The sequence below is a fragment of the Haliotis rubra genome, unplaced genomic scaffold (assembly GCF_003918875.1).
Source record: "Haliotis rubra isolate DU_JTF1 unplaced genomic scaffold, ASM391887v1 Scf802, whole genome shotgun sequence".
NCBI lineage: Eukaryota > Metazoa > Mollusca > Gastropoda > Lepetellida > Haliotidae > Haliotis > Haliotis rubra.
In genome coordinates, this window is record NW_025767527.1 from 395,961 (window position 1) to 419,894 (window position 23,934).

Sequence of the window (23,934 nt, forward strand, 5' to 3'; positions counted from 1 at the left end):
CGCTGTCCCAATACCACGATATTTGTCATCTGAATCTTCATGGAAACTTCATAACTATCCTTGGGAACTCTGACTTAAGCAACTACCCCATGCTGACCTCCCTGGATCTCTCCTCTAATGATCTATCTGAAATTCACAATGACTCTTTTAGTGGTGTTGGGGAACTGGCCCTCCTTGATCTGTCCACCAACAGACTAAAGTATATTCTCATGTCTACACAAATATTTTCGTCCTTGGAAAAACTCAAACATTTGAGCTTGAGCAACAATACATATGCCGAGATACCCACGTCGTTGCTCTGTCCACTGATGTCTCTCGAGAGTCTCACTATGGATGGTATTTTTCGAAGTCCTGTTGGTAGTGGGTGTGAAGTGATGTACAATCTTACATACCTTTCACTATCTGGATTAAATGGGCGTTGTAAAATTGATTATTTGTCCAAGGACTTCCTACAAAACGTCCCGATGCTACAGAGTCTGAATGTTTCTTATTGCAAGATATTTACAGTAGAGCCCGGAGCTCTTTCCTTCTTGCGGAACCTTGACACTCTTGATATATCAGGTAACACCTTCTTAAAATTAAACGGAGTCGCGAATGCTACAAGGGGATTAAATAATTCGAGACTAAGACAACTGTTTATCAACAAGATGGTGGGAGAACATACTATATGTGTTCTGGTACCAAAGTCGATTGGTTTAAATCTTCAAAATACGTCCCTGGAAATGCTAGAGGCCAACGACAACCGGATCGAATTGATTCACGAAGATGTGTTCAGGTTGTTGCCGAATACACTGAAGACAGTCAGCGTCAGGAACAACCGTCTCACCTACGGTGCATACATCTGGTACCTACAGAACCTGACAGGACTGGAGACTCTGGATTTAAGCACAACGAGGGGACTCCACACCTTACCATTTGCGGAACCGGAAAACCAAACCAGATATACGTTACCGAGTCACCATCAAACTGAAAACTGTTTCACAACACCAAGAGCAGAGAAATATTTGGAGGATTCTCCACACGAAAAAATACCGGAAAATGCTCATACGATCAAACCCTATGGCATTCCTCCAAATCTAAAAACACTAAAATACACAGATTGTAAGTTAGCATATGATTTGTCAAAGTTGCATTTTGCTGATAATAGCCTTAGACGTGTTGATCTGTCTTATAATATATTTGCTGTTTGGTTAGGTCCTATATATGGCTTGGAAAATGTCACACATCTTGATCTCTCAGGAAATCTTGCCACGTATGTCAAACCATATTTTTTTGCAACCTTTCCATCACTAACGCACCTAAATGTATCCCACAATGCATTCACTATGTCTGAAAATTGGGAATATTTTCGGAATCAAAGTAAAGTAGAAGTTTTAGATTTGTCTAGCAACAAGATATTGTTCTTGCATCGGTATTTCCTTACTGGACTGAAATCACTGACAACATTGAATCTTTCTTTAAACTACATGGACAGCCTATTTGTAGATCTGGACCATAACTTAAATCTTACAAGTATAAATTGTTCACACAACTACATCAAATATATATCGCCACGGTTGAGATCCCAGATGGACAGGCTAGCCGCTTTGCACAACTTTACCATAGACCTGTCTGGAAACGACCTCCGCTGTACATGTCAAAATATAGAATTTCTTGAATGGTTGCTAAACTCCAACATTCATGCAGCAAACAGAGACCTGTATCATTGCGTTGACATCAATGGGGAAGTAATACATTTTAAAGATCATGATGTACTAAAGAATCTGAAAGATTCTTGCTCTGATTTCATAGCTCTATCTATGGGACTACTTGCAACATTCGTCCTCATCTGTTCCCTGATAGCAGCAACTATCTGCTATCGTTATCGTTGGAAAATTATCTACTTTTTTTATGTGTTCAAACTGAAACTAAGAAAAAACAAAACTGAATATGAACGCATTTACGATTTTGACGTTTACGTCTCTTACGCCGACCATGACCTTCATTTTGTCCGCGAGGACATGATTCAGAAGCTGGAACACCAGAAGGGGAAGAGACTTTACATCCGGGATCGAGACTCTCTTCCAGGAGCTCCTATTGCTGAGAACATCATCGACGGGATCAGAAGCAGCAAGAAAACTGTGCTGTTGTTGTCCCAGGCGTTCCTGAAGAAGAAGTGGTGTAGGTACGAGTTACACATGGCCAACATGGAGACTGTGTCCACTGGCCGATCTGTCATGGTCATCATCATGTTGGAGGACATTCCGTGCCGGGACATTCCACCCGTGATACTTTACGATGTACAGAACAGCCGTTTTGTAGACTACCCAAAAGACCCCAGCGACCAGGAACTGTTCTGGGCAAATGTGTCCACGGCACTTGATAGTTAGACTGTCATATAGGTGACCTTACACATGCACACTGTTTTGCAGTACAATCCGTGAAGATCCGTGTTAGAAGTGATCTTCAGTAACCCATGCTTGTTGTAAGAGGCGACTAACGGGATCGGGTGGTCAGACTCGCTGACTTGGTTGACACGTCATCGTATGCTGTTGATCATAGGATTGTCTGGTCCAGACTCGATTATTTCCAGACCGCCGCCATATAGCTGGAATATTGCTGAGTGCGGCATAAAACTAAACTCACTCACTCACTCACTTTTGCAGTACATACGTTTAATTCGAACATCAACTGTCATAGGTATATAATATTTTAATAGTTTTAGAGTAATGTAACATTTAAAGTCAATGACTAATAATACCAATAGTCGGTAGAGTTTTACATTAAGTGCCTTTTCTAAGTCTACATGTATGGTCATTACGCATTTTCAAATTAGATTCGGACTTAAAAACAAACACTAATGTCACCTGGGAGTTGACTTGTGTGTGTGAGTCTTTATCGTGGTTTTCCTTTAAGTATCCTCAGAGTTTTACTCACAGACCAATACAACACCCTCAGAGTTGTACTCACAGAGCAATACAACACATGAGAAGAATCATGTAAAAGGATCAAGGAACACTTTAAGGTGTTTCCGTAATCGTATCCCACAATAGATCTAGACGTAATTAGATATTTGTTTCACCGTGAAGTCATACCAATCGTGATATGGCAAGCAACAGAATACAAACGCTGTTGATGTGTAAATAGACGCGGCAAAACCCTTTCCACTTTCATAAGAAATCTCTGCGAAAAGCAGGGTCGATTGTACAGTTGTGACTATATCATGGGCAGATATTTGTTTAAGCTGTATTACAGCTGTACTATGTTGTTTGTAAACAAATCGGGTCTGAACCAGACAATCCAGTGATTGTCACCATGCGATACGATGACAGAGCATGTGATTATGAATCACTATCAAATAGTGATGATACCAGGTGTTCGCGAAAAGGTGAGCGGATCCTGCCCCACCGGTAGCAACTGTCACAAACATATGCAAAGTCTAGTTCACCTGAAATAATTCGGGAACGTATGGTATAAGTCAAAATAGGGAATTGCATCGGACACTATTTTTTGTCACTGATGCATCAAATTTGGAAATTTCCTCGACATGTCTACCATTAAACCTCTAAAAGCTTTACTGAGGCCTTGAATGTTGTGTGGAAAGCACGTTTGTTGCATTCTCCAATATTGATATGTATGTAAATAAAAACCATTGAGAATGTTTAACCCGTTATTGTCGCATGTTTCGTGGTAGGAATGTAACTACTTTTTTGTCAGTTATTGTTGCTGTGCATTTGACTAATAGTTTCATATTTCACTGCATAAGTTACAGTGTCATGTGACAAAATTTATTTCGTATTTCGATAATCATCTTTACTAAAAGTAGATGCTAATTCGATGTCGACTTTATTTGATTTCGAGCTACGATATTGCACTGTTCTATATAGGACAGAATAGACGTATTTACAGACGGTTTTGGATTGTTGTCATTCTCGGTATCTAGCCTTTGATCAAGGATATCATTGCTGTCATGCTATGGAAGGAAAGCCAGAGGTGCCGCAAGTGGGTAAGTGTGCGTGATTGCGTGCGTGCGTGCGTGCGTGCGTGCGTGTCTGTTTGTGTGTTTGTGCTTGTTTGAACAAGTCAGGACGCATGCCATTTCTCTGCCAACAGATGATGAGTGAGTGAGTGAGTGAGTTAATATTTAACGTCACATCGGCAATATTTCAGCCATATCGTGACGAGAACATTCGATATTGAAATGAAATATATGTATATTATAAAAAACCTGCCGACACGGAGATGATGAAGTTTCATATGGATAGTTTTGGATACCCCACTGAAAACCAATGTGCTCATTTCTAAACTTAGTCTACCATTCCTTGAGTTTTCCATGTATTGTCAACAAGTACCATCTCCGCTGCCTTAAACGGTATTTCAGCCACATCTGGACGGGAATGCAATAAACAATTTCCTGTGTGGGAATTGAACATTCGACATTCATAGTTAGACAGGCAAACGTTTCAAGAATAAACTAACCCACTACCGCTATTGGTCAGTGAGTTTTGACTTTCACACTTTCAGCAATGTTTCAGACATATGATTACGTGACTGTCAACAAGTACATAATCGGTCATGGGTCATTTGAGAGTCACACTGACCCTCATGACTTTAATCAATGGAGCGAGTGAGTAGGTGTTTACGCAGCTTTTAGCAATATTCCAACAATATCACACCCGGAGACACCAGATATGGGCTTCATACATTGCACCCATGTGGGGAATCGAACCCGGGTCTTCGGCGTGACGAGCGAACACTTTAACCATAAGACTAACCCAACGCCAATTTGAATCAAATGGGTTATCCAGTTGTTCCTGTTGAAAATAGTGACATTCTGCCAGGTAAGTCGTGTGACTTAGGAATACATTGGTTATGAGTCTTGGTTGGTTGGTTTGCCGCAATCAGCAATAATATAGTTTATATGGCGGCGGTCTGTAAATAATCGAGTCTCGACCAGACAATCCAGTGATCAACAGCATGAGCATCGATCTCCGCAAATGGGATAAATTATGAGGCACTACTGATATTACCGTAAAAACGTCCCGCGTATGTTTTCAATATTTCCTGATCAAGAAGGTATCCTAAGAACCATAGTTATGAACGTGGTTCACATGGAGCTTAGTTGTACACGTATTGAGACTTGGCAGGTGGAAAACTGACACTCACCTTATCACTGGCACACTGATTACAGAGTTATTATACAGGACGCCCTTTACACAGCTGCCATGTTTGTGCTGTTACTTCTGTTGTCCCTGCTCCAATATGGGCCCGGGGACACATTTGACCCTGGATGTAGCTTCATGAATGGCCAGTGTCAGTACAGTGTCAAACTCGGTCACGAAGGTCAGTGCGACACTCACACCACTGTCGCCACCCCCGCCGGCGCTTCCTGCTGCGCCGCTGTACAAAATGACGTCACGTTGATGAAGGCGTCCATGGCACTGATGACGAAGAAGATTGAAGAGCTTCAGAATACGGTAGGTGATATTATATGACAATCCATGACGTACGGTTGCAAGACTTCCGTACACGGCTACGTCTGTGACGTACGGTGCACAGGTTCAGAACACGGTAACTGCGTAATGTACGGATTGCATACGCTCTGAGTACGGTACATTATGTTATTTAAGGATACTTAGAATACGTAGGTTATATTATATCAAGCCATGGTATTTAACTACTGACCATTACATGGTTGAAACATATCTTATTCTCCTATTGTCTCAAAAGTATAAGGGGGCGGTGGGGTAGCCTAGTGGTTAAAGCGTTGGCTCGTCACGCCGAAGACCCGGGTTCGAATTCCCACATGGGTACAATGTGTGAAGCCCATTTCTGGTGTCCCCCGCCGTGATGTTGCTGGAATATTGCTAAAAGCGGCGTAAAACCAAATTCAGTCAGTCAAAAGTATAAAACTGTGGAGGAAAGGCAGCTCAATTATTTGTCTCTCTGCCTACAGAAATTGTTGAATTAAGTATACAGATATTTATATACAACACACAAAATGTATGCATATTACATGAACAATGTTGTGATGGGACATATTTCAGGCATCGACAATGTACAGACACGTACTGTTGGTATTCAATTCGATGCGTTGGCCCAATTACCAAGTACATAGAGGAAGATAATCTCTTCATAACTAATCTACACCTTTTCAATTACACTCACGTCTAGAGAATATATTCTCATGCCTGTATAGTATACAAGCAACAGTTTGATACCAAGAATTCGGATTCGGTGACTTGCCTTCGCGTAAACATACTCCATATCGTTGGTAATAATAGCAGCGTAGTCTGAAATAGCTACACACACACACACACACACACACACACACACACACGCACGCACGCACACACGCACGCACGCACACAGGCATACATACACAAAACAACTGACACATTATATCCCCACAGATAATATATTTAATATGAAACCATTAATATTGCAGAAAGGAGTCCGGTCAACGTCTCCATATGGCGATCTAAGCGTAGAACAACTTCAAAGATTGTTGTTGGAAAAGGAAGATGAACTGAGAAACATCACGAAGCAAGCATCAGATGAAATTAGGCTCCTACAGAGTGAGTTAGACACCTGCAGAAAACGTCCGGACTGTACCCGAAGTACCCCAATGACGACTACATCTACCACGACTGTCAAACCTGGTTTGTTTGTAAAGCAATATTTAAACACAGGGAGAGAATATTTGATCTTTCAAACTCGTGCACAATTCAAGGGGTAGCCTAATGATTAAAGCGTCCGCTCGTCACGCCGAAGACCCGGGTTCGATTCCCCACATGTGTACAATGTGTGAAGCTCATTTCTGGTGTCCCCCACCACAAAATTGCTGGAATATTGCTAAAAGCGGCGAAAAACGAAACTCACTCACTGGTTTGCCCCGATTATGATTCTAAGGTTGTCAGCACCAAACCCCATGCCCATTGGATTCACCAGAGGAATACCTATGTAAGATCTGTGGGCTTTCCCATAATTTAGATGTAAGGTACTCGCATAACTGGATCACCTTTCAAAACAGCGTTAAACCAAACTCACCCTAGTCTCACTCCTTTCAGCGGTGAACTACAACCTGACCTTCTGTGACTTCGACAGCTCCAGCACCTGCGGCTACACCCAGGCCAGCAACAACACCGCCAAGTGGTACAGGGGCAGTGGGAGACCTAGCACAGTCACCGGACCTTGGAACGATCATACAATTGGCACTCCTGACGGTTAGGCGGGATACATATTTGATATTTATATTCCATTCCAGTGTCTTTAGGGGGGTGCTGACTTGGCTGAAATTACAACTTTATATCTATATGTTGGGCTTAAGAAGAACTATGTGGGCTGATGTGAGAAGGTTTAAGAATGTGTGGTAGAATGTTGGTAATAAGGTCATACACCATAAAAATACAGATCACTGAGTTGGAACAACGCGGTAGTGAGTAGAAGCAGTTTGATGATAATGATCATGAATTTATATAGTTCCTATTTCCAAAAAAGTGTTTGCTCAACGGCGCTGAAGAAGAAAGTCTGGAAGACTATAAGAGGGATATTCTGAACGGATGGGTTTTAGGGCATTTTTTGAAGAGTCTTTACAGTTGATTTCTCTGATAGTGCTTGGGAGGCTATTCCACAGTAGTGTGGCTTCAGCTGCGAAGTTTATAAAGGTGGAAATGTGTTGTGTGAACCTTTTTGAGGTTGCAGCATATGAAAACCCCTTTCCGACCTTCACGTTTACGAGCAATCTCATTAGCAAAGTTCTGATCGGTTGGATGAAGGGTCGTTCTGACATGAGCTGTAACTTAATGCTCTCAGAACTATGAGTAGATGTGATGAACATTGTGGTCTGATTTTAATAAGATTGCTTCAGGACATGTTTATGAAGGACTGAAATCGCCACAGGAAACTACATGCACATCGACCCTCATCGATCGGCATTATGGTACAAGAGGGAAACATCCGCCCTGCTAGAGTCGCCTCTGTTCAATCCATCACCTGACTATTGCGTCCAGTTCTGGTACAACATGGCCGGACGGGATATACAGGATCTCAACGTGTATGCCAAAGTGAGAGTGCAAGAACTTCAACACCAAGGAACTTAAATACTAATCCACTAAGAATACGAGTATGAAAAAAGACCCGTTAAGAATAATATTTGAACGCTAACACAAATTAAAAAGAAACCCAGAAATAATGTTTTCACAGTTTCACACAATATATTGTAACTAAAATCTAAAGCACATTTCATTTTGCCAACATCACTGGTCGCTGCCCGAGAGCAGATAACCACAGAAACTTTGAGCCTGGGTGAAAACATATACACAAGGATTCAGTTGTCATTTATCATTTGCTCCAAGCTCCACAGTACCCATTTGTACATCTTCTTGTCATCTGTACGTATTGTATGTCATAGGTTGGCAGCGGCCTGGGCTACCCTGTGTGGACTAGATCTGGTCAGGTGTCTGCCAAATGGCAACTCGGAGAGATTGACATCGGCTCTGAGTACACTTCAAAACCATTCCATGTAAGTATTGTCCTGGCGAATGGTTTATTTGTTTGTTTGTTTGTTTGTTGTTTAACGCCACAAAGAACAAGAGCATGATCGCTATAAAGGAATATACTTATTATTACTCGAAGCATACCACCTGCCTAAGAGGAATATATGCATAAGTGAATGAGTGAGTTTAGTTTTACGTCGCATTCAGCAATATTCCAGTTATATGTACATAATCGAGTCTGGTCCATATAATCCAGTGATCAACATCATGAGCATCGATCTACGTAATTGGAATGCGATGACATGTGTTAACGTTACCATCACGATTGGAATAGTAAGTGGTTTAATTTCCAGATGTATAGACCTGCATTGTTGAAAAGTTAACTGTGTGAGGTAATATTTGAGCACTCTTGGTACATGTGACGTCAGTTAGTTACTGAGACAAATGATCACTGCAAAATACTGACATCACTGAAGCAACTGGAACGATATTTTTTAAAACATATTTCTATATTTCTTGGTCCTCTCGGTTTACACAATAAATTTTATCTTACCTCACACTTAAAGGTCGTTTTCTGATTGGCTGAGGGTTATTCTATATATCATTTCCATTTTCTATGTCACCCGCTGGGATTGCCGAAGTGTGGGAATTCATATGGCACTTCATGTTAGTAATTTTTTATCTCGAATAATTGAGTCACGTATGATGTACGGGAATTACCGATGTTTGCAAATGCAAATCAATGGAAAGGATGTAACTCTAAATTTGTTTTCTTGTCTGTCTTTGTCGGTATCGGATAATTGCTCTGGTACTCCTTATTATGATCCGATACCCGTGCTTCAAACATTTTAAAATTAAAATTGAGGTGTTCAGTAAGATAATTATGTTGTTCACTGGTCCCTCGGTGCACATGGGTCGATGTACCCTCTATATTCGGTTATGTTCCCTGAGCCCGAACAACCCATGTACTCCTCTGGTCTGTAGCCTGTCAAGAAGGGGTATTGGAGAAAGTCACATTCCTCAATTACCTGTAATTGGTTGTAGATAGGCTTGACTCTGTAACAGTCGTGCACTACAGCAAACGTTTGTTTATTTAATCACTTTAAACTGATTTAACCTCTGCCGTTCAACGGTCAAATATTTCATTTTCAGTGTTTTTGAAGAAACACCACGCAGCCGCTACGAAAGTATTTGTTTGATTAATGAAACTCCATGTCAAGCTACTTCATCTCATACTAATCCATGTCATGCTACTCCATGTCATGCCACTCCATGTCATGCTGACCCGTGAAGATCCGGGGTAGAATAGGTCTTCAGCAATCCATGCTTGCCACAAAAGGCAACTATGCTTGTCGTAAGAGGCGACTAACGGGATCGGTTGGTCAGGCTCACTGACTTTGTTGGCACGTCATGGGTTCCCAATTGCTCAGATTGATGCTCATGCTGTTGATCACTGGATTGTCTGGTCCAGACTCGATTATGTACAGACCGCCGCCATATAGCTGGAATATTGCTGAATGCGGCGTAGAACTAAACTCACTCACTCACTCGCCCATGTCATGCTACTTCATGTCATGCTACGCAGTGTCATGCTACTTAATGTCATGCTACTTAATGTCATGCTATTTTATGTCATGCTACTTAATGTCATGCTGCTTCATGTCATGCTACTTAATGTCATGCTATTTTATATCACGCTACTCCATGTCATGCTACTTCTTGTCATGCTACTTCATTTCATGCTACTCCATGTCATGCTACTTCATGTCATGCTGCTTCATGTCATGCTACTCCATGTCATGCTACTTCATGTCATGCTACTCCATGTCATGCTACTTCATGTCATGCTACTCCATGTCATGCTACTTCATGTCATGCTACTCCATGTCATGCTACTTCATGTCATGCTACTCCATGTCATGTCATGCTACTCCATGTCATGTCATGCTTCATGTCATCATATCGATATGTTACAAAACTATTGTCCCTTAAATCCTATTTCAGTTAGTATTTGAAGGAACATCGCGTAGTTATTACGAACACGTCTTTGCGTCTGATTCCATTTACCACGACACCTATGGAAACATCGCCATCGACGACATTTACGTCTACAACACAACGTGTCAAAGTAAGTAAGACTTACAATATACACAATACATTACATACAATACATTAATTGGTCTTAGTTAAACAATATTAATTACTATAATATAGCCAGATGATATTCATTGCTCTTATGGGCGCAATATCAACAACATGACGTTAATTTCTCTTTGTATGTATTGGGACTGTTTGGGTAGCGTAGTAGTAAAAGCGTTGGCTCGTCACGCCGAAGTCGAGGGTTCAATTCCTCACATGGGTACAATGTGTTTTGCCATTTCTGGTGTCCCCCGCCGTGATATTGCTGAAATATTGCTAAAAGCGGCGTTAAACCATACTCACTAACTCACTTAGTGTGCATATGAACCAGAACGTGTTCCATGAGTGACGTGTGCCATTTTGGTGAAACTTACGAACACAATATCAGGGCAAGGAGGGTCAGGAGCTCTTGTGGCCTCCTTTCACAAAGCACTAAGGTGATCGTAAGTCACTAAGGTAACCTTAGTGCAATGTTAAAGAATGGGAGTTAAGGCTAACCTTAATAAAGGTTGCTTCGTGAAAGGAGTCCCAGGTATACAAACACAAAGAGGAACATTTGATGTAACCCACACAAACGGTCTATGTGTGGGTAATCTATATACTTCAAGTAAAGTGACGAAAGTGAGTTCAGTCACTAACTCAGCAATATTTCAGCTAAGCAATCGGTTTCAGGTAAAAAAAAACAAACAGTGGTTGAAATTATGAGTAAAGTAAAATCTGTCTGGCCTGATAACGCACAGCCAACGAAGTCATTCAGTCTGAACGGTTCGTACCTGAAATCACCAGGTCTATTGCAAATGTCAGGTTGATAATGTTCTAGTTGCGTACGATATGTCTGGAACATGGGCTGTTCCACAGCAACTACGTGCAGCCAAACCCGAACCCAATGAAACCCATGCAATATATAGTGTGTGGGCTCATGAGACATGACACAATCTCTAAACAAAACACTGTTCATGTGTACATATTATTTGATATGCAGATCTCCCTGACTGTCCCCCGGGTGCATATCGCCGAACAGGGAACGACAGTCGTTCCTGCTACACCTTCCACACCAAGCCCACTAGATGGTCTTATTGTCAAGAGGCATGTAAAGAAGAGAACTCGGCTTCACATTTGGTTGCCATTGACTCTGAGGAAGAACATAAGTTTCTGGCCAGCATCATCAAGAACGACCCAGGTGAGACAAAACTAAAAACAGGTTTAAGGGTTCATAGTTAGAGCAGATCAGAATATGTTGTAAGTACAATCAATTCAACTCTTAGGTCAGAGGTGGCTCTAAGATTTAAGCGTCTAAGACCAGTGTTACAGTTTCCTAAGACCAGATACGACCTCACACATCAAACTGACATGTCGTGATGTAACTGAAATATTGTTCGTAGCGGCGTTAAACCTTAGAAAATTTCTCAATCGATCTGCCATGGTTGGTGTCACTATATTCAATGATTGCCAGTGAGTACTTGTTGAAGAAAGCAGAAACTATGGCGAACACGATGTTGCCTTTATTTACTGATGGGCTAAAAAATATAGAATATACCTTATACATTTACCAAATAGGTATCTTTGGTTGATTATATGTATTCACTCACTATATAAATCCACTGACGCACTCACCGACCATCCGTCCACTCACTCACTCACCCTGTTTCCCTATAGCACTGACGGCAGCTGGTAGTTCCGGCTTCTTCACCTCAGGCAACGACGAGGAGACCGAGAACAATTTCAGATGGACAGGCATGGATATACCTTACTCCATTGGCTATACCAACTGGTATCCAGGGCAACCAAACAACGTAGGATCCAATCAGCATTGCTTACTCATGGAATATTCCAACGCAGACTACGAGTGGGGTGATAACGAGTGTTCCAGCTCATTCCCTTACATCTGTGAAGTGGACTTGCCCTTGCCATCAACAGCAACCACCACTTCAACATGAGACATCCCAGGCATTGTCATCATTAAGTGATGGTCCTTATAAATAAAAGATGCATTTACCAACAATGAATCTGTGCTTGGATGTATGTATTATTCATAAATATAAAACACCAGAACAAAAAAATTACATTAGACATAAAAGACTAAAAAATGAGAAAATTACATGAAGGATCACTGAAAATTGCATGGGGACATCACTGAAAATCACAGCAAAAAGGGTACGCATGTTTTGACCTACCAACAGCACCTGCCCCTTATACAATGGTGCGATGGCAAACTTTGATATCATTTAAAGTGCAAAGCCAGCTGAAATATATGTGGGAGGTCTTATCAGCATCGAAAGTGCCCAAGCAACTGACTGGTCAATCGATATTGAAACAAAAAAAGTCTTACATTTAAAGTCAGGGGTCAGCTAGAGGTGACCCCTATCTAATACGTGCAGGGAAAATTAGGGAACAACTGATCCAATAGGAGTGAGTGAATGAGTTTAGTTTTACTCCACACTCAGCAATATTCCAGCTATTTGGCGGCTGTCTGTAAATAATCGAGATTTTGCTGTTGATGATTTTTAGGGAGAAGCCTGTACAATGTGAATGACCTCCCTTAAAATTTATGTACAAAGTAAGCGACCTTCCTGCATGTCATGTACTCCCCCTTCCAATATTTTTTAAGCATAATTTTTAAAGATTTTTTTATGTACAAAATTGCTGACCCCCTAGAAACGAGTACAAAATTGATGACCCCCTACCTCCCTAGAACAAAATGGGTGACCCCTTAAAATCATCATCATCAACCCCCAACCCCTAAATTATGAACGGTCCCTAAGGGAGATGATAACGACCAAGAAGAAAAGGGCCAGGTCTACCGATGTGCCGAAGGCTAAGAGTTTGATTATTGAGGGTGACCATCCTTATGAAGAGTGAGTGAGTGTGACTTTACGCCACTTTTATCAATATTCCAGCAATATCGCGACGGGGGACATCGGAAATGGGTTTCACACTTTGTACCCATGTGGGGAATCGAACCCGGGTCTGTTTTAACCACTAGGCTACCCACCGCCCTACTTATGGAGAACGTAATAACAAACCTGAAGATGTGCTGATGCAGAGCAATTATGCTGACAATAAGAAATAAGAGAGTCAATGAGAACACGATTGTTAGAGCGAGTCATCAATTTAGTGTATTGAACCAAAGACAAATGGGACATTTGTATTTTGGCGGAGTCATGACAACAGCTTTGTGAGACATGACATTGTAGTACTTATGAAAATCATAGACATTTCAATAATGAGCTCCCAATGGCTTGTAATGTCAGTCATAGACCTTGAAGCTTGTTGGCGACTACTAGTACTTGACAGAATAGGACATAACACCACAGGACATGTGAAGATCATGACATAAGCGTCCAGTGAAGATCTGAGTTAGAACTCGTCTTCAGCAACCCCATTCACGTTAGAGGGGAACAATGGGATCGGATGATAAAACTCGCTGACTTAGTAAATGCATGTCACCGCATCTCAGTTACATAGATCGAAGCTCATAATGCATTATGGCAGTTAGATATTATGTTGCGATACACATATCCATGTGTATAGAATAGATTTGTAGGATAAAGAGGGTTCTCAATAGAACAGTACAATGGTAGTGGTTTAGTGTAGTCGTAATCTCCCTACAACTTTCGTTCCTTCAAACATTTACTGCAAGTGTATTGGCTTCATGCTACTTTCATTAAAGCATACTACTTTCTACTTTGTTAGTAACACATGTTCCAATTGAGATTACACTTTCCCAGTAAAATACATATTCTAGCATTTTTGTTGGGTTGATTCCATTCAGGATTCGTACCCACACCCTCAGAATCAGGCACCTAATCGCCAGCACTCAAAGTCAACCCTCTAACCCACTCAGCCACCACGGCTTCCACAAAATTGGAAGTCCGACAATTGGTAGTCAAGACTTTGAGACTTTGTGTACCCCTCAAGATACTTTGTGTACCCCTCTGATAAGTGTAACCTGGCACGGTTCTCGGATGGGAGTCAACCCAACAAAAGTAGTAGAATCTGTACTTTACTGAGAAAGCGTAATCCCAAATATAACATATGTTACGTTTGACCACTTTCTAAATGGCATTGAGTATTCGTACCTTGTTAGGTCCTATAAAACAAGCCACAACCCTGATGTGATCTGGTAACAATAAGGCTAAACTGGTGGCTACATGTTCATTTTACGCTAGGGAAGAGTGAGTGAGTTTAGTTTTACGCCGCACTCAGCAGCTAGGGAAGATACATCTAACTTCTCTAGAACATTTGATAGGCATGAAAACTATACGTTCCCAGTACCTTGTGCTTGATATGATCGCGGAAATAATCCTCCAGATTACAAAACAATTCCCTGTGATTTGTACTCGATTTGATAATGGAAAAAGTACTAATACAATAGAACTTCACCGTAATTAACGTCAGTCGAACTTTTCAATCATTCCTTACAAGAATGAGGCCCTACTAACTTCGCCGTAATCAACGTCATTCAACATTTGAGTAATTCCTTATCAAGATGTCGTTCAACGAACCACGGAAAGGAATAAGCAAGTTAATGCTTCATGTATGTAGGTGTTGCATGTGGAACCTTTCACTCACCTTATCAGCAAGACCAGTCACACTCAGGTGTCACTCGGTTGCGTAGTACTGCGACGCTGCCATGTTTGTGAGGTTACTGCTGTTGTCCTTGCTGCAGTATGGGGACACATTTGACCCTGGATATAGCTTCATGAATGGTCAGTGTCAGTACAGTGTCAAACCCTCGGACACGAGGGTGAGTGCGACACTCAGACCACCGCCGCCACCGCCTCCACCTCCGCCTCAACCTCCTGCTGACGTGCTGTAGAAGATTAAAAGTCTGCTTGCAAAGAACATTCTTTTGTCAGGGGTACTTTTGTGGATACTCAATTGTGTATTTTGTTGGTTTATAATCTTATTGCCAAGATTCTACCCCAAAGGTTTCAAATTTTCAGTTTCTGACAAAAGTCAGTATACAATGGCTTTGGCCAAACCACACTGCTCGACTGGACTAGAATGACAAGAATCTCCGAAACTCCTCATGTTACTGGGTACCTTCAGCAGCCTCCTACGAAGACATGAATCACTCTACTTAATTTCTTCGAAGTAGACAGTTACGCAACAGTTTGAAATGGCGGACGAGCCAGTGTTTACATTTTGCAAAAGGTTGAAATTTGAAGTGACAGTGGACAATACTTGACTGACTGTTGAATCTGAACCCTGCAGAATCGAAGAATCGATCCTCTCCTGATCAACCTACGACCTGTAACTCATCAAAGACTGTTGATTTTTATGACCGGCCGATCATGATTTCACGTACTGCCTCCACCCCGGCATGCGACAAAGGAGTCACAGTGCTGCTGCTTAGTGTACATGTGACTAACTTGTGATTCCTTGGAACTTCGTTTTCATCGTTTGGGACTGGACTGTGTCCAAGCGTTTTTCAAAGTAGATGAACATAACAGTGACAACCTTGCGGGGGAGCTGGCAGAGAGCAGAATTATTTTGTGAACGATGCAACGGGATATGATGGAGTATGACTATGAGTGGCATAAATGTGTTAGATCTATCTTGCACATTTCCCATTCTAAACGGAATTAAATATACCATTTACCAGGTAGGTAAATGTTTACTCATGTTTTGCTGCATATTTTGTATAGATAGGGATGTATTTTTACAAGGCTTTCTGGTTTATATGTTAGATATTGTTTTGTTTATGTTTGGGGCTGTGTATTGTAATTGAGTTTAAATATATTTATATTAGAAAGTAATATGATAGTGAGGTTCCCTCATAATTGGGGCTGGCGGAATCATATAACTGTATTTTTTCGAGTTTAATAAATGTTTCATTAGGATTTCCATCACGTCTGTTGTGTTGATATTAGTCATGTTGGTGGTCAAGGTGAAGTAGTGCGGCAGTGTTCTATACGTACGCAGTGAATCGCAATGAAATCAAACGCATTTTTAATCCAAAAATTTCCAATTGCCTATGTGTAAAATTCGAAAGTCAGCGTCAAAATCCATGGAGTTGTTGTTATGATCCGCCATCACTGTGGTCAAACGGAAGTAGTTCTCACAATAAGATTTGTTAAGGCTTTTCTCACACATTCATCTTACAAGGACTGACATAAACTGAATTAGAACTGAAAGCTGCCTTAAAACAAATTTCCTCACTCACTCAAACACTTTCAGTTGAGAACTACAACTTGACCTTCTGTGACTTCGAGGGCACCAATTGTAGCTACACCCAATCTAAGACCAACACCGCCACGTGGTACAAGGGCAGGGGGAGGATGAGCCCACTCACAGGACCTTGGAATGATCATACAATTGGCACTGCTGCGGGTTTGGTTTAAAAAAATGTTTCCACTCTTTTAGACAAGTACTTAAAATTTATAACATCTTTGAACGCACTGGTTGATTTGAAAGATTTTTTGCTGTAAGTGTCACGGTATATTTGGGACACATTTGTGTTGAACATACCTTCCGCGTGTGCTTATGAAAGGAAATAAAAGTTTAGGAAACTTCAAGGGAGAATCTTGGCATTTGGAGTGGGTTGTCGGGACTACAATTCTCTAGGAGACTTTGGAAAGTTTAGGACATACCACTGATGCAGATATCTGGTGGTTCTGTGTCACCTCCTGTAGGTGGTGGCCTCAGATCACCCAGAGACATGTACATGTGATTCCTTCTTTCAATGTTCACAGGATCTTACATGTACATAGATCCCTATAAATCAGCAACATTTTACAAGAGGAAATCATCCGCCCTGTTAGAGTCGCCTATGTTCAATCCTTCACCAAACTACTGTGTCCAGTTCTGGTACAACATGAATGGACCGGACATACAGGGTCTCAACGTGTATGTGAAAGTGAGTGTGATGACCCTTTGTCCCCAAGGTCCTTAAACACTACCACAACGAGGACAGTGGCCCTGTCAGTCTACTCTTAATGATTAATGAAAATCATAAATATGAGTATCGATATCAAAGTAATAATAACTGAGAAAATAGTGTCGCTGATCTTTACATCATCCCAACGGAAAATAACTTGCAAATCTTCCTTTCAGATTGTATTGAAACTAAATTCTACTTATTACACTGTTGTCTTAATGAGTTTGGATAGGTCATGGGTGACTGTGAGAGAGTAGAAAGCTGCTAGTGGAGTCTCTTGGGGTCTTTGTGAAAGCATGTGTACAACATTGTAGCTGTGGTTCTACCTTTTGCTCAGTCCAAACCAGTACCCTCATGCATATCTTCGTGTCACCTGTTGTACACGTTCATGTCTCAGAGTGTTACCTGTTGTACACGGTCATGTCTCAGATTGGCAACGGTATGGGAAAACCTGTGTGGACGCAATCTGGCGACATATCCCCGAGTTGGCAGCTTGGAGAGGTTGACATCGGTCCAGAGTACACTCCAAGGCCATTCAAAGTACGTTGAGGTTCATTTGGAAAACACTGAATTTTGATTGGTCTATCAAAGGTATAAAATTACAATAACGACCTCGGATTGATTGATATATTACCTGTATTACGTGAATTACTATTTTATATACTTCTGTAACTGAAGGTGAGCATTTGAAAATGAATGTGCAAATATAAATTACCAACTAGAGATGTGTGGTTACTATAATATTCCCAGTATGTGTAACAATGCATTTTGGACTGAAAAGACGATAGAAATCGATTACCAGAGTGTTGTGCCGGAGAAAGGATTTGGAAATGTGACAATTTTCTTCAGCTGAGCATATGTTTGCGCGGTTATAGATGATATGACGTAATAATAGTGGCATGCGACATGGAATGGAATCTAACGAGTCTTGAGTAACTTTCAGTTAGCCTCATGCAGTAAATTTGGAAGACATTCTCGAATTTTCGAGTTTTGAAATATACTTGAAATATTAAGACAATAATCGAATTTACGCGAAGTTTTGAGACAGTGACGGAAACATATTGAAAACACTGGAAATGTCGAAAAATATTGAAATGAGGGTAAAGGTCGATTTATAAAAAACAAAACACGAATTGAGGAAATAATTCAAAGTACTCAAAAACTGTCATAGTTAAGGGCTAATGTTTAACTTATTTTGAACAGGTGGTTTTTGAAGGAACATCGCTAAGCTACTACCAACACGTCTTTGGGAAAAACTACCATGACTTTCGTGGAAACATCGCTATCGACGACATTTACATCTACAAAACAACGTGTCAAAGTAAGTAGGACGTTAATGATCTTGATTGGTCATAGTTGAAACAAGAAAATGTTAGTTGCGTTTTGCAAAATATAGAAAAGATAGGGGCAGTCCAGGTTTATGGAGATCAGTTTTAGTCACCACGGTTGTATTAATGTAGTAATGTAAGGGACATAACACGTCGAAAACCTTTTTCTGCCTTGTTTTCTTTTATAAGGTTGGCTGGAGAGCCTAATGGCATAACGTTCGGTCATCATGTCAAAGGCTCGAGTTCTATTGCCAAATTGTAACATGTCTCCTCTAGGATTCCATACAATTCTGATGCCCCCTTTCCTGATATTTTCTGGAATACTCATAAAGTCATTTTCAGCCACACTCATTCATCAGTTACTTTTAATACAATTTAAACGATGGGGTATTTAAACTACCCAATTTGTAAAAGGTATATTCTAGTTCGTTTATTTACCAATAAAATGTTTGATGTTTTAGATGTTTTAGTCCAGAAATGCTTCCATATAGGAAGGCGTTTCCTATTCTCGCGGTACTTACGGATATCGGCTGAAAAATTAACACAAACAATTCTTATCGTATGAATGCTTGTTGTTTTTAAATGAAGGGCCTTCTCCTCTAACATCTGCATCTATCAGCTGCCAGATCCATCAGGTGAATTACCACTCGTCAGCCCGGTGATAAAGAATGCCATCCGCCATTGATGAAATGAGGCTTCTCCTATTCTCGACGTATTACCAGGAATTAACGTTATTGAGTGTATGTAAGAGTCATCCTGCCGGAAAGGGTGGGAAAAAGTAATGATATGTCCAAGTTGGTATAAACTCCCCAATATTCGTGACACTGCAAGATTTTGATCATTCACCGACTTGGTCCACTTCCTATAGTTACCAGTCGGTGATGTAACAACCGCTGAGTTTCACGCATTGGCGATTTCGGCAGAAAACGTATTTACCGCGAGAATAGGAATCCCGCGAGAATAGGAGACGGACCTATACCAGTATCCCTATGAAACGTTGTGTAGTTTATACGCAGTGAAGTAGCACCTTTCAGCAATAGCAGTTTTCTGAATATACATTGAGATGCCTGACCCCTCCCGTTATTTGTAACTGTTCTTCTCTTAACCGTTGCATTCCGATTCTGAAAATAATTGACAGCTTACCTCCGTTATGAGTGACAGTAAGCGAGTTTCGTTTGATGCTGTTTTAAGCAAATTTACTATGTCTCGTGAACTTTATAAGGGATAAAGGTCAGAATTATCTAGATCACGATGGCAAAGTTACATTATAAAAGAGCAAATCTCGGGTTCAACCACGATCAGAGGTTCCTGGTACGCCTAGGAGAGGCAACTCTTCATTTCTGATTGCGGTGGCATGTATGACGAGGTCTCCCGTCTCGCCATAACATTATGAATGAAGGAATGATATAATTGATTATATAGCGCCTGGTTTTCAGATTAAATATTACTGCTCAACGGCGCTTGTTCAAGTGAGCGGAAAAGAGATGAGTTTTGTTGGACAGCTTCCAATTTCCAGTGGTAGAGTATTCCAAAGTTTTGGAGCTGCAAAGCATAGAGCCATTTCACCAATCTTTGTTTTAGTTTTAGGAACATGAAGTAGTTTATCATCGGCTGATCTTAAAGCTCTTGTTGGTTGGTAGCGATGTAACATGCCCTTGATATAGGCTGGTGAGTTTTCATCATTTATTGCTGAATACGTGATAGAAATAGTCTTGAAAGTGATTCGGTGCTCTACGGGTAGCCAGTGGAGTGATTTCAGGACAGGGGTGATATGGTCAGTTCTCTTGGTACCAGTCAGCATCCTCACAGCACTGTTCTGTACTTGTTGCAGTAGTTTGAGGTTAGCGGTAGTAGTCCCATTGAGCAGGGCATTTCCATAGTCAAGACGTGATGTGACATAAACTTGGATAACTGTCCTCAGACTGTCATTGTCAAGGTATGTCTTGATCTCGCTGATCCTAAAGAGTTGGAAGAAGGCAGATCTGCACGTTGATCATTATGATACACAGGTACCAATTACATACACGTAGGCTGTTCACTTATGACGTAAGCCTATCCGGCGCCAAACAGTGTTTGATTTGAAAGTAGTATTTGATTTCCAGGTGTCCATGGCTGTCCCCCCGGTACATATCGCCGAATAGGGAACGGCAGTCGTTCCTGCTACTCCTTCCATTCTACATCAGCAACATGGCAAAACTGTGCTAAGGCATGTAAAGAAGCGAACCCGGCTTCTCACTTGGTTGCAATCGACTCTGAGGAAGAACAGTTTCTGGTCAACATCATCAAGAACGACCCAGGTGCAGTGAGACAAAAATCAAAAGGGGTTTATGGGTTAAAGGTTAGAGCAAATCAGAATGGTGTCTGCAGTTCCAGTATTAGGACAGGGCTGGAATTTAAAAAAAATTATTTGGTTTTGTTTTGTTGTTGTTGTTTTTGTTTGTTTTATTGTTGTTGTTTGTTTTATTGGGTTTTTTTTGGTTATTTTGGTTTGTTTTTTTGTTTGTTTTATTGTTGTTTTGGTTTGTTTTTTATTGTTGTTTGGTTTGTTTTATTGTTGTTTTGGTTTGTTTTATTGTTATTTTGGTTTGTTTTATTGTTGTTTTGGTTTGTTTTATTGTTGTTTTGGTTGTTTTATTGTTGTTGTTTTGGTTTGTTTTATTGTTGTTTTGGTTTGTGTTTTTTGTTGTTGTTTTGGTTTGTTTTATTGTTGTTGTTTTGGTTGTTTTATTGTTGTTGTTTTGTTTTGTTTTGTTGTTTGGGTTTGTTTTATTGTTGTTGTTTTGGTTTGTTTTATTGTTGCTGTTTGGGTTTGTTTTATTGTTGTTGTTTTGGTTTGTTTTATTGTTGTTGTTTTTGTGTGTGACATCCCACGTCAAGCAGACTCGCCGTGATATCGTGATATACTATTCACACTTTGCCAAGGATCAAATCATTGATTCAACCGAAAACTAAGATGTGGGGTCAAATTTGGTTTAAATAGCTAAGCCTATTGTAAGCATGGATCCAAGTTTTCAGTATGTCATTTCATCTGGTGGATCCCATGACTGCTATTGACAGGTGTTGTGTACTTATCAATGACCGTACCATGATTTGCAAAATGGCTGATTGGTGCCATGAAAACCATCCATACGGATAGCTTAAAGCGGCTGTTTTCCTAAAGATGTGTTACCATATCATTATTTATCCAGTTTTAAATTGATACAATTTCTAATTATAAATCTACGTTTAAATAAAGTTGCGAATTTTTGTGATCCTTAGTAAAGTGTGAGAAGTATATAACTGAAATACTGTCCAAGCGGTATTATACCTAAGTACGACTGAATGTATCCATACTTCCCAGGCAATGTTCGCAGATTGCACACTTGAGGAGTAGAGCAGACAGTATTGGAATACTTGCAACTGATGGTTACTTTTAGAAATATGCTTCAAAACAATATGTTATGGAAAGTGTTTTAACAACACCGATTATCTACTTGTTTTCATTTGAATCCCTGTCCGCCATTGAGCTGGACATAGCTTTTTCGGTAGTTGGTTGGTTGGTTGTTTTGTTGTTTAACGCCACACTCAGCAATATTCCAGCTATAAGCGGCGGTCTGTAAATAATCGAGTCTGGACTAGACAGTCCAGTGATCAACAGCATGATCATCGATCTACGTAACTGGAATACGATGACACGTGTCAACCGATCCGGTTAGTCGCCTCTTACGACAAATATGGGTTACTGTAGACCAGTTCTAACCCCGATCATCACGGGTTTTTTTTATTAGTATAATATCAGTGTATGAAGTAAGGTCCGTCCGTCCGCTCGAGACGGGCTAGATTTCTGACGGACGGTCTAAATTTACAGCTAGCCAGTTCGATGATCTGGTAAAAATGTTAGATGTTCCATACATCTAAGTAAGTTCACCATATTTGGTTTGCTTAAATCGATTTTGGGCTGGTAACCTTTTGAATACCAGCCCTGATGTGTGGCTGGATTTTTGGGTTATTTCACAGTGATAATATTCATGAAATAGCAGTTGGGAAGCATGGGTAGTTAGCTGTGGACGTTGCAGTAGTTACTACCTTATCACAGCCGTTTTTGAGATTCCGGTTCATCCACTCTACCACCCATTACACCAAGAATCACTCACTCACTCTATTTCTGCAAATAAGTAGTTGCTATTATTAAGTTGTAGTTTAGTTGAAGTTATGGCTTTTAAATTTCTAACACCCACACGCTCATCCATACTCCACTCACTCACTCACTCACTCACTCACTCACTCACTCACTCAGACGATTTCCTTCCTAGTCCTGACGGCGGCTGGTAGTTCCGGCTTCTTCACATCGGGCAACGACGAAGACAACGATAGCAACTTCAAATGGACAGGTATGGCAGTTCCTCAAGCCATTGGCTATACCAACTGGTATCCAGGGCAACCAAACAATGTAGGATCCAATCAGCATTGTTTAGTCATGGAATATCCCAACACGGACTACGAGTGGGGTAATGACGAGTGTTCCAAATCACATCCCTACGTCAGGTCGCCTGCTGCACCACAATATTCTGTATTGGAATTCAGTAATCCTGGGTTCGAATCCTGATTATATTTCTTGGTTTGTCAGCACCATACCTTTGCTTGTAGGTTTCCAAAAGTGGTAACATCTGGGACTTGCATCAGGCGCGGCTCTCCTCCTATATACCGCTGACATGTGACAACTGGGATGATGTTACAGTACTAAGCGGCATTAAACCCTTCAGTCGCTCTATGAACATGCATGACTAATTGTGTTAAATGTTGTAGAAACATGGCTATTCGGAGAAGAAACTCTCGCGGTGAAACGAGTTGAAGAACTGTGATTCAGGAAAAATGCCACAAATAGTAATCGTACAGAAGATAAGATTTGTATCGGATTTCACACAACACCGTTCTCAAAAGACATATGCTGAATGAATGTTGTTTTAATGGAATCATGAAAGTGCATTGCCCATAGTCCTCGATGCCTTAGGTTTGATACTTACCAATGTATTCAATAACATTGAGAGGGTATCGGGTCTGCTGCCAGGAACTCAGCCCTTCTGACACTATGGGTAATGTGGAAGGTTGCATTGTCGGGGAGGCTTCA

The 23,934-nt window shown here is 40.8% G+C and overlaps 2 protein-coding genes and 1 long non-coding RNA gene across 3 annotated transcripts; 2 read left to right on the forward strand and 1 right to left on the reverse strand.

Moving 5' to 3' along the window:
- Positions 1–722: 722 nt before the first annotated feature.
- Positions 723–2,486, forward strand: LOC124261654 (toll-like receptor 4). Its single transcript, XM_046695996.1, has one exon. It carries the CDS (start codon positions 723–725, stop codon positions 2,367–2,369), a length of 1,647 nt encoding a protein of 548 aa, XP_046551952.1. The 3' UTR covers positions 2,370–2,486.
- Positions 2,487–5,145: 2,659 nt separating this feature from the next.
- On the forward strand, positions 5,146–12,622 carry LOC124261667 (MAM and LDL-receptor class A domain-containing protein 2-like). Its single transcript, XM_046696014.1, has 8 exons — positions 5,146–5,456; positions 6,428–6,641; positions 7,050–7,205; positions 7,882–8,045; positions 8,393–8,503; positions 10,482–10,605; positions 11,599–11,796; positions 12,273–12,622. Exons 1-8 carry the CDS (start codon positions 5,205–5,207, stop codon positions 12,551–12,553), a joined length of 1,500 nt encoding a protein of 499 aa, XP_046551970.1. The 5' UTR covers positions 5,146–5,204; the 3' UTR covers positions 12,554–12,622.
- LOC124261668 lies at positions 8,066–22,816 on the reverse strand. The gene is made up of 3 exons (XR_006894388.1): positions 22,735–22,816; positions 18,164–18,165; positions 8,066–8,076 (listed from the first exon to the last, which is right to left on the reverse strand). It is a non-coding gene; the product is annotated as an uncharacterized LOC124261668 (long non-coding RNA).
- Positions 22,817–23,934: the final 1,118 nt, after the last annotated feature.